Below are 12,165 nucleotides of genomic sequence, written 5' to 3'. Positions count from 1 at the left end.
ATTTTTCAATTAGTTTAATAAAACAATTATTTTTCTTTCAATAATGTTTTGTTCTTATTGTTCTTATTCTATAAATGATAGTTTGATGACTCAAGGCTAAACCTCCATTAGAGGGGTTTGAGGAAGCCTTGTGAAGACTTGATTGTGTTAGTGTAGATATAGTTGTGATAATCTATTCCACTCTAGAAAGTAATTAGTTCACCATGAGAATGAGTTTAATTGCTTCACATGCTAATTTATTAGTTGGTAGATATTACCATGAATAATTAGGGATTAGAAATACCCAATCTTTATGCGAAAAGGTAAAGATTGGGATTACAACGAATTCTATGCTAGTTTATTAAGTTGAATCAAGGTGGAATCAAATTCCCCTAATTTCTTCTTATATTGTCATCTTAGTATTGAATTGCCATAGTTTGATTTATAACATCTTGATTAGTTAATTCACCATCTTAGTTAAATTTCAAATCCATTACTCTCATCGATTTTGTTAGAATTAATGAACTAGGAAATATTACGTTTAAATGAACTAGGAGTGGAACAATTTCTCTACTCCTAATATTGCATTGATAACGAGAGTAGAATTTTGATACATTAGAGTAAAAATACATTTAGTTTTACTTATTCTTGAGTTTAATTAGTTAAGTCTAGGTAAAACTATACTTTTTACCTTTATGACTAGGGCTTGGTGGTTATGATGAAGAAGAAGTAACAATAAACATTGAGAGTGATGTTGAAGATATTCTTGGTGATGATATTCCTGCCGAAGATATTCTTCTTGAAGATGATGATGGCGTAGATGATGATGATGATGATGTAGATGTGGATACAGAAGATGATGTGGGTTTGAGGATTGATTTTAACTTGTTTGGCCCATAGTTGAGGATTAAGGGTATGTGAGTCAACACTCTTATGAACATAGTAAAAAATATCAAGATATGGGTATTTATTGATACTTAATTTCTCAATATGTATCATGGATATATCCTCATCTTTGGGGATATTTGACATTGTTTCACATGCAAATATCGTAGATATATCCAAAATATTGACAAATATCGTGGATATTTCTTGATATATCATGATACATTATTTATATTTATTTGAAATATAATGGTAAATATTAAATAAAATTGTTACATACACAAAATATCGCCAAATATCGTAACATATCCCCAAATATCGCAAATATTGCCAAAATATCGTCGATATTTGTAGTCGTATATATCTCTGAATATATCGTGATATTTATATATCTTTCTCTAAAATCTGGATAGATATCGACAAATATCGCGATATTTTGTACTATGCTTATGAAGAAAGTGACTTTGAACCAGATAGTGAAAGTGAGGATGAAGGTGTGGAAGGGTTGGTAGATGAACAAGAATATGAAAAAGGAAAATGAACATTTAGAGTTTGTCACTAAGACTTCTAATCTTTATGAGGATGAAGAACATGAAAAAGTTTATATTGATTGACCAGGTTCCAAAAGTGTAGCCTATGTATGCAGGCAAGGAGTGGCGCACTATTAAAGTAGCTAGAACATACTTCAAGCCATTGGCAGTTGCAAACTAATTCAGCTATAAGCAGGTTAAGAATGAGAAAGGCAGACTTAGATTGAAGTGTGCAATTAAGGGGTGCTCTTGGAACATATTTGCAAGTAGTGTAGACCAACACACCATGAGCTTGAGGCATTTCAAGGGTGAGCATACTTGTGAAGTTGACAAAAATGATAAGGTGAAGCAAGCAAAATATCCATGGGTTGCACAGATAATGGAAGAAACTCTTAGAGATCATCCACACTTCAAGTAGCCTAGAGACATCACTGCTTGGATAATGAGGAACTACGGAGTTAAAATTAGTTACTTTACTACATGGGGAGCAAAAAATAAGATGCAAGAGAGTATTTATGGTAACTATAAGGATGGTTACATTTTGACTCTTGAGTTGATGAGACAAATTTTGACTTCAAATCCAGGTAGTCTTGTTAGATATTACAGGGAGAAGGATACTCATGAGTTTACATGGTTCTTTGTGGCTTTTGAAGCTTCTTTATCTGGTTGGGTGGATGGTTGCAGACTTATTATAGGTTTTGATGGAGCTTTTCTAAAGGGTAAGTATGGTGGATGTGTTTTAAGTGCAGTGGCCTTAGATGCCATGAATGGTTTGTTTCCCCTGACAATATACATTTGTAGGGGTGAGAATGAGGACACATGGTATTCTTTTCTCAAATTGTAGAAGCCTCACTTTGAGAAGCATACTAAATCACTCACCTTCATATCCGATAGGCAAAAGGGGTTACTCAAATCTGTCTTCCAAGTATTTCCTTATTCCTATCATAGGTTTTGCTTTAAACACATGTATAACAATTTCAAAAAGGTATTTAAAGGTGAACACTTGGAAAGTTTTGCATGGGCTGCATCGAAAGCATTCAAAAAGACTGGACATGAAAGGTTCATGAAAGTGATTGAGGAAGATAACAAGGAAGCTAAAGCTTGGTTGGATAAGACTGCAGTAGTTAAGGCATGGGCAAGATCTTATTTTGCCCTGAGCTCAAAATGTGAGCATGTGAGCAACAATTTTAATGAATCCTTTAACAGTTGGATCTTGTATTTGAGGGACATGCCCTTGGTTCAGTTTCTTGACAAATATAATCTTATGTTGACTTCACTATTGGATGAGAGAAGGAGATTGGCTCATGAGATGATAGGTGAGGGTTGCTATATATAGTGGATTGATTACTAGGGTTTCTGATATCATCAAGACATTTGAGAAAAAATACAACAAATATGAAGTATCAAGAGTAGCTGAGCACATCTCATTTGTGATGACCAAGTTTGGCAAGAAGTGGAATGTGGACTTGCAGAAAATGACTTGCAGCTGTTGTAAGTGGTAGATTACAGCCATCCCCTGTGTGCATGCAGTTGTTGTCATTAGAAAGAGAAGAGATAAATGGATCTAGTAAGTTTTGTGAAACTTTCTTAAATATTGATAATGTTTTTATTTATTTTATGACTCAATACTTGGTTTACAGGTACACTAGTCCTTTTTTCTCTATTGATTCATTTAAAAAGACATATGTTGGATATGTGATGCCCATTGAGAATGTCAAAGACTGGAAAGTTGTAAGTTGCTAAATATTTATGTTAAATACTTGCGTTAATTACTTACTATTATATTGTAACTAATGTATTGTTAAATATTCATGTTGTTAGTGTAGCATGATAAGATGGTATTTCCTACTCTATTTGAGTCAAAAGCTGGTAGACCCAAGAAGCAGAGGATAAGAGTTGAAGATGAACCTCAATCCAAGGGTCTAATGAAAAAATGCAACAAATGTGGAGTTGCAGGACATAATAGTAGGACTTGCAAGGATAACATGCCGCCAAAACCAAAGAGGACAGGTAAACAATTATGAATTATGTTTCTATTTTGGTGCAGTGGGGATTAATGTTGAATGAATTATGTTGTTTTGACTTGTATTGTGTATTAGGTATTAGTGAAGATTGCCAAGGAGAGCAACATGATGTGGCACCCAGATGGACAAAAAAAAGGAAAGAAGTCGGGTGGAGAGACAAATCAACAATCTGGTGCAAATATAACCATGGGGGAGACTAGTTAGCAATCTTGTGCAAATGTGAGCATGGAGGAGATAAGTCAACAATCAAGGGTCCCTTTGGTCATTCTTGTGCCACCACCTTTAAAAGGTACATAGAGAGAAGGAAAGAGAGGTAGAGGAAATGGTAATAGGGGAGGTAGAAGAAACAATACCAGCGGAAGGACTGCAACTGGTAACAGAGGAGGAGGAGGAAGTGTTAGCAGTGTCAAAATTGATTGGTTTAATATTTCTGCACCAGAAATACCATCCACACTAAGTGGTACAACCCATCCATTTTTCTTTCTTTTTTATGCACGTGTTGCTAGATCTTTTTTTGCAAATACATTAACCTGTTATGATGTCGGCTGTCAGTTGCTATGTCTTGTTGTTTTCAGACTATATTTTGATGACTGGACATGTTTATGTTTGTTTTGGACATGTTTATGATTCTATAACAATTGGTGTGTTGATTGATTGCACTTTAGTTGTGTTGCTATGTATTGCACGGTTTTGTTTTAAGTCAATACACATTACTAAACACACAATACTACACTTTTCTTGAATTTCAAAAACATCATTACATTCATAGCACGATTATGCTCACTCACATGTCAACTTTGACATTCACACTCACATACATCTTCTTATACTTCTCCACCATAGTCCCTACCATCTCAAGCTTCCCACATACATAACATTTCATCATTCTTAGACCCTGATGAACACGAATTTGCTAAACACAATATTAATGCATAAACACTAATACCTAATCTAACAAACACATGTTTAGATCAATACTCTACTCACTCTCTATATTATCAAGTAATATAGATCTAGTGAAGGTTCATATCCACTCTTTAACTAACAAGATTAAATAGAATTCGTTAATTAAATCAAGAGAAACAAGGTGAGAGTAATAATATGTTGAGAGATGAATTATACTATGATTATGTTATTGATTAAAACTTAAACTAATTTATCTAAGCAATAAAATATGTGAATCAAATAGAGAAAGTTAGAGAGAGCTTAAAATCTATTTTGATGATTTCCTAGCATGCCATCATAGAGTTGTTGAGAAAACCATAGTCTTTATATTTTCACACAAGGTGAAAACATAAAGACTAGACCTTTAATGGTCCCTGATCACTTATGGTATCCCTAGTCATAACTAATTACCATGAGAGAAAGTTTGTTCCCATTCTCATGGAAAACTCACTATTCTCTAGTCTAGGTTAACTTTCCTTATTTCTAAGTAAAGAAAAATCTAAACTTGAAGCTCTAAATTAAACAACACTACTCTATATTAATAGATTAAATCCTCATCAAAGCTTCATTCAAACCCCCTCTAATGGAGGTTTAGCTTTGATTCATGGGACTATCATGAATAAAAGAATAAGAAGAAAACATAATATAGAGAAGAAATTGAATTGAATAATAACTTGAAGGTATTTTAATGGAGGTTTAATGGAGGCTACAAACCCTAATTCTAACCCTAAAAACTAAACTAATTAATGGATACTTGAACTTGAAGTTAACCTCTACTTTTATAGAGAACAAGTAGGGTTTTACATGTTGTGGTCGAAATTATATTTCTCTATAAGCTCATGGGCTTCAAAATCACACTAGGGTCCAATACATAGAATTTAACTAAAGCCAAATCTATAGTGTTTTACTGTTACACCTTTTTCTTTGACTTGTACTGCTCTAAATGGATGGAGGCTGTGTGTGCATATTTTAGCAAATAGATATGTAACACGTGGCAGTATCTTCTTAAGGCTTGGATATAGTCTTGGTGTGGGTAGAAAGTACCAGAACATACCTAAAGTCCAAATCCTCTTACTTCGGAGGTTCGGAATTGGTTGGAATAGGCTCGGAGAACTGAAGGTTCGGAACCGGTTGGAGTAGTAGGCTCGGAGAACTGGAGGTTCGGAACCGGTTAGAGTAGTAGGCTCGGAAAACTGGAGGTTCGGATCTAGTTCGAGTTGTAGGCTCGGAGAACCAACTCCTGACTAGGAACACCAAATCCGGAACTACTAAGTTTGAAACTCCAACTCCCAATCCGAACCTAAACATGTTTTTCTGTTGTTTAAGTCAATAAAAGAGACCTATTTGACTTGGGAAACATGGGGCTTCTAGAAGAGTCAAGATGAGACTTAACAAGAGACGGTCTCCTAGTTAAACACTAATTGGGAAACCTCATCTATTCATCAAGATGATACTTAACAAGAGACGGTCTCCTAGTTAAACACTAATTGGGAAACCTCATCTATTCTTATAAATAGAATAGTTGAACTATGCTTTGAGTTTGATTCCTATACATAGGATACGTAGGCAGCCATTAAAGAACGTGGTTCAACTCATCATCTTCTAAATCTCTTATTCTTATTGATTCAATACTTCTAGTTGTTCTTTGATCATCAACAAAATATTTGTGTTTCTTTATTAGGAAAAATCATCACACAATTGGCGCCGTCTGTGGGAAACAAAACTATACAGAATTGATTTGATTTCTTGGTCGAATTTTTTTTCAGTTCTAGGTTCTCCTACCCACCAATTTTTTTTGGGTTTGTTGTTCTTTAAAAAAAAAAATATTTTTTCTTCACTTTGATTCAAAATCATGGTTACTACAAGAGCCAATGCGAATCAAAGTAACGAGGGGAATAACGAGATCAATAACTCACATGTTACTTCTCAAAGACAATCTGAACGTAGAGGAGATCGTCGTTTTGGACAGGGTCGTAAAGAAAATGAGCCTAACAACGATACTCCCCAATCTGCCATAACCAACTAAGCCATCATGGATGCTGTGATGGCCGAACGTGGTCGACAGGAGGCTCGTTTGCGTTTCTTACAAGACTACTACCGCACGCAGGAGGGTCGTTCACCTCCAAGAGTGTTGCCTACTGATGGAAATGCGAGAGGGCAGTTCCGGCCACCGAGTCTCGACCCTGGTGAGGGTTACGTCCCTACACCTTATATACCTTACTTCGCTGGGTATCATAGTGACCAACCAGATTCGGATTATAATCCAAAATTGGATCCCACCCAACACTTGAGCTCACACGGAACTGACTTCTCTTGGTATTCAAGTTCTCAAGGAACGAGGGATGGACGTCCGAATGTGTTTACCCGGAATCCACAACTATTAAGGTCAACCTCGGCACGAAGAAGACTTTCAGTTTCAAGGGAACCTTCATTGCCTCGGAATCCCTCAGTTCCCCGATCCAGTTTTGCAAACTCCTCCACTCGATCTCTAGAACCGGAACCACGTTATCATCAAGATGAGAACTATGAGAGTCTAGGTCTAAGGTACAACAACGAGAGAACTCCAATTCATGAACCGACTACTCTTGCACAACTCAAGGCGTAAATACTAGAGGAACTACGAGGTTCGAAACCAACCAAGATGGATGAGTCAGTTGTTCGGGTCAAAGAATCGAGGGTGACATTGGAACTCCTTTTTCACGACATGTTATGAGTGGATACATACCCCATGATTATAAACCACCGAAGTTCTCTAAATTTAATGGCAAAGGAGATCCGGTCTCTCACGTGCTCGTTTATCGTCAAGCAATGGTGGGTCTTTCTAAGAAAGATCATTATTTGTGCCGGTATTTTGCTTCAAGTTTGACAGACTCGGCACTCATCTAGTACACGAAGCTGCCCAAGGGCAGCATTCACGAGTTTAAGGTGTTATCCATCAATTTCATTGTGAAATTCAGTTGCAACCGACCCTACATTAAAACCGCTGATGCACTATTTGACATGAAGATCTGAAAGGACGAGCATATTAGGGATTTCACCAAAAGATTTAACAAGGTGCAATTGCATATTGACAACGTCGATGAGACCCTCGCCATTGTGGCCTTTAGAAAGTGGTTAGATCCCACTTATGGTCTATACATGTCCTTGAAGAAAGAGGAGCCTACGAACATGACAGAGTTGTAGGCTCGGATCGATAAGTATGCGGAACTAGAAGAAGACCAATTGGATAGGGAATCTTCTCATAAATGAGTGATAACCAGTGTCACCTCCGTTCCTGTTGGTAGGAGCTCTGCTAGTCATTATAATGATAGGAAGTCCGAGGAACCACAGTCGGAGCACAAGTTAGTCGACAGGAATTCCTATCAAGATAAGTCCAAGAGACAGAAGACTAGTGACACGTTCGGAAGTAATAAATTACCCCCACAGGATAGGGACTTTACCACTTTAACTTATCCTTATGAGGACATCTTTGAAGTTAACTAGGAACAATATGTTCATGAAAGATCCTCCAGCGGTGAATCTCGATGCTAACATGTACTGTTTCCAAGTAATGTTATACTACTCTTAGCTTCTAAGAGACAAAATTTTCACAAATTTGGATCTGCTTCCACTATACTGGGGGCATGATCTATGCCAATCAATTCTCAATAAAAGTTATATTTCTCTTTTCAGAGCATTGTTTCTTTTATAATTTTCTGCTGTGATACTTTTTGGATGTTGGGTGAGAGATCCCATATGTTGGCCAAAGTTGTATCAGAACCTTTAGAAAGCTTTCTCGGGATGATGAGTGAAAAATATCATGTGTTGTTTCCCGTGTGATGGAGAAAGTTTAACTTAGCTTGGATTTTATCCTCCTACAAGCAGTTCTAATGCCTTATGCTTATAACTGTCGGTTTATGCATTAGATATCAAATCATTTAAGTACTTTATAGGAAATAATACCGGGGCACACCCTACGTTCCTACAAAGTCTTATTTCTTAACAAAACTAAAGGTATTTACAGGAATTGACACAGGGGCAAACCCTATTTTCCTACAAAATCTTGTTTTTCTAAGATTCGGAATAATAATTTGTATAAAATATAATTCGACACTTTTGTCATTTTCCTTCAACAGTCGAATGTGCAACCATCGTTTGAGAGAAAAGTGGGGCATTTGTGTATACATATTTATGCAAATAAAGAGAAAATAACACCACTTCCTAGCTAGTCTGGAACTTCACGTTCGGAACTTGTCCAAGTTCGAACCTCCACTTCCTAGCTAGTTAGGAACTCCACGTTCAGAACTCTACTTCCTAGCTAATCTGGAACTCCACGTTCGGAATTTGTCCAAGTTCGGAACTCCACTTCCTAGCTAGTCAGGAACTCCACGTTCGGAACTTGTCCAAGTTCGGAACTCTACTTCCTAGCTAGTCAGGAACTCCACGTTCGGAACTTGTCCAAGTTCGGAACTCCACTTCCTAGCTAGTTAGGAACTCCACGTTCAGAACTCTACTTCCTAGCTAATCTGGAACTCCACGTTCGGAATTTGTCCAAGTTCGGAACTCCACTTCCTAGCTAGTCAGGAACTCCACGTTCGGAACTTGTCCAAGTTCGGAACTCCACTTCCTAGCTAGTTAGGAACTCCACGTTCGGAACTTGTCCAAGTTCGGAACACCACTTCCTAGCTTGCCTGGAACTCCACATTCGGAACTTGTCTAAGTTTGGAACTCAACTTCCTAGCTAATAAGGAACACAGAAAGTCCAAGTTCGGTACTGTTCTCTCGAGTAACAAACCCGAAACTATTTTGTGGACGGAAGAATCCGAAACTACATTGTCAACTACAGTACCCGGCCTATCTGAATTGCATTGTAACTTGACATATCCGGAACTGTATGCCTCGACAATTGCATTGCCCAGTACTGGATTCGGAACTGCTTTGTGGATTGAAGAGCCCGACATTGATTGATGAGACATTATAAACGCAGTAGCAATGCGCGATACTGACTTGATCAACCTAGACGTGTAGGCTCGCTAGCACACCCGATACATCAATACCAACCAACACCGGAACTATAAAGAGTGTTGATTAGTTGAAAAGAGCGAGATGGCAGCATCAGTAGTCATTCAACCAATGATCAAAGTTGCGGCACTTTGTGGTTCACTTCGCAAAGCTTCTTACAGCCGTGGCCTAGTTAACTCTGCAGTTCAGATAGCAAACGAGTCAATCCCGGGGCTGCAAATAGAGTTTATTGAAATTGAGCCTTTACCATTTATTAACATGGATCTTGAAGTCAATGGAACTTATCCTCTAGTTGTTGAGGCTTTTCGACAAAAAATTCTTGAAGGCGATAGTATTCTATTTGCTTCTCCGTAATACTAATTACTCTCTTTCCCCTCGAAGAATGCGATTATTTGGGCATCCGGACCTCCAAATTGTTGGTTGATAAGCCACCTGCTATCATAGCGCGGGAGGAGGAGGTTTCGCGGGGGACGATCACAATACCATTTACGCCAAGGCATTTACTCGAGACTTAAGTATGGAAATAAAAGGAACCGGCGATTTACTTACTTACTTTCGGTATCCCACAACTCCCAAACCTTGTCAATGGCGATAAAAAGCTTCAACCACTCATTAATGGTGATACTAAAGAAAAAAAAATTGAATCTTTAAGTTGGAAACATGAGCTGTTGGAGGAAAAGAGTTAGGAGCTTGTTGATATCATTTTACTTTGGAATCATGAGCTTCACACTCAGTGGAAAATACTAATCAATTCTTACCGACGACAACAACGAGTTTCTTGGAGTAGCCTGTACGAACAAGAAGAAAGAAGAAGGTGTTTTGAGCAAGTTAACGAAGGGTATCTTTTATTTTGTTATGTTGAACAGTTCAATTAGGCAAAGCCCAATTCAATTTTCGCCAGGCCCAGTTCCAAGTTGCACTTCCGAGTCAAGGTGATTTAGAAATCAACTTAAGTCCGGGTAAACACGGAGCATGACAGGTGCTGCTTTCACGAAGTTTAGTTCCGGAATGTAATCCCAAGTCGGGATCTTTGTGAAACATGGAATGTTGACTTACACTCAGAGTGGAGTTGGTAAGGCTCGGATTGATCTGACCAGTTCCGGGTCATCACAATGCACTGCACGTTTGGTTTTAACGAAGTTTAGTTCCAGAATGTAATCCCAAGTCCGGATCATCACAAGGCAAGGCAAGACCGGTTTTCACCAAGTTCAGCCTAAAATACAAGGTTCGGGGCATGGTCATAGCAGGTCCGAATTTATAGTTCCTTGCGCAGAAGTAATGCAAAATTTTGCCAATATATTCCACAGAGAAAATCGAGGCGTAAGACGTCGATTACATTTTTATCCAGCCTTTTTCCTTAAGGGTTTGATTCACAACCCATGAATAAAAAAAGGGGGGCATCTGTGTGTGCATATTTTAGCAAATAGATATGTAACACGTGGCAGTATCTTCTTAAGGCTTGGATATAGTCTTGGTGTGGGTAGAAAGTACCAGAACATACCTAAAGTCCAAATCCTCTTACTTCGGAGGTTCGGAATTGGTTGGAATAGGCTCGGAGAACTGGAGGTTCGGAACCGGTTGGAGTAGTAGGCTCGGAGAACTGGAGGTTCGGAACCGGTTAGAGTAGTAGGCTCGGAAAACTGGAGGTTCGGATCTAGTTCGAGTTGTAGGCTCGGAGAACCAACTCCTGACTAGGAACACCAAATCCGGAACTACTAAGTTTGAAACTCCAACTCCCAATCCGAACCTAAACATGTTTTTCTGTTGTTTAAGTCAATAAAAGAGACCTATTTGACTTGGGAAACATGGGGCTTCTAGAAGAGTCAAGATGAGACTTAACAAGAGACGGTCTCCTAGTTAAACACTAATTGGGAAACCTCATCTATTCATCAAGATGATACTTAACAAGAGACGGTCTCCTAGTTAAACACTAATTGGGAAACCTCATCTATTCTTATAAATAGAATAGTTGAACTACGCTTTGAGTTTGATTCCTATACATAGGATACGTAGGCAGCCATTAAAGAACGTGGTTCAACTCATCATCTTCTAAATCTCTTATTCTTATTGATTCAATACTTCTAGTTGTTCTTTGATCATCAACAAAATATTTGTGTTTCTTGATTAGGAAAAATCATCACACAGAGGCCTAGACCATTAAAAATCTATTTCCGAGATGGTTATTGTGATCTAAAATGGGCCTCAATCAAAGCTTTGAGTCCAAAGATATGCTTATTTGATGAAGTTCTTTTGACTTTTCAGCAGTTTTCTATTCCGGGTTGACTTTCACTTGAGTCCTTTGACTTGGGATTTTTGGGGGCTTTTTCTTCATAAATCTTGGCCTTTCTCCATGCTTCTCACATACCAATCAATTTAGCTTCTTTTCATGCACAATTGACATCATTTCAACACTTATTCAACTCCAAAGCCTAAAATACATAAAAACAAGTAAATAGTGATAAACTCACATTATTAATAACATAATTGGCCTAAATAGAATACTATTAAGGGTTTTAAACTATAGTTTTTAGCGCTTATCATACCCTCTCCCACCAAGCTTAGCAACATCTCTTTGAAGTCCGTTTCCCTTTCACAACCTTTTGGACAAGGTTTCTTTTTGTATGGACAATCAATAATACAATGGTCTAATTCACCACAACACATGCCTCCATATCACCATATATATGATTGAAACTAGGGCATTCATGATACATGCATTTGAGGAACTTGTGAACTTCCCCATTTTCATCAGTTCTATAGCTGGAATCATCAAACCATGGCATTTTGGTTCATCTAGGTAT

At 37.8% G+C, this 12,165-nt stretch overlaps 1 protein-coding gene across 1 annotated transcript; it reads left to right on the top strand.

Moving 5' to 3' along the window:
• Nucleotides 1-1,893: 1,893 nt before the first annotated feature.
• LOC147504788 (uncharacterized) lies at nt 1,894-3,618 on the top strand. The gene is made up of 6 exons (XM_086605359.1): nt 1,894-2,216; nt 2,343-2,710; nt 2,849-2,885; nt 3,035-3,125; nt 3,221-3,404; nt 3,494-3,618. The coding sequence occupies exons 1-6, from the start codon at nt 1,894-1,896 to the stop codon at nt 3,616-3,618; spliced, it is 1,128 nt and encodes a 375-aa protein (XP_086461485.1).
• The last annotated feature ends 8,547 nt before the right edge of the window (nt 3,619-12,165 follow it).

Source organism: Coptis chinensis, chromosome 4, assembly GCF_015680905.1.
Source record: "Coptis chinensis isolate HL-2020 chromosome 4, ASM1568090v1, whole genome shotgun sequence".
Taxonomy (NCBI): Eukaryota; Viridiplantae; Streptophyta; class Magnoliopsida; order Ranunculales; family Ranunculaceae; genus Coptis; species Coptis chinensis.
The sequence above is the reverse complement of the archived record's forward strand: the minus strand, read 5'-3'. Positions and strand labels throughout refer to the sequence as shown.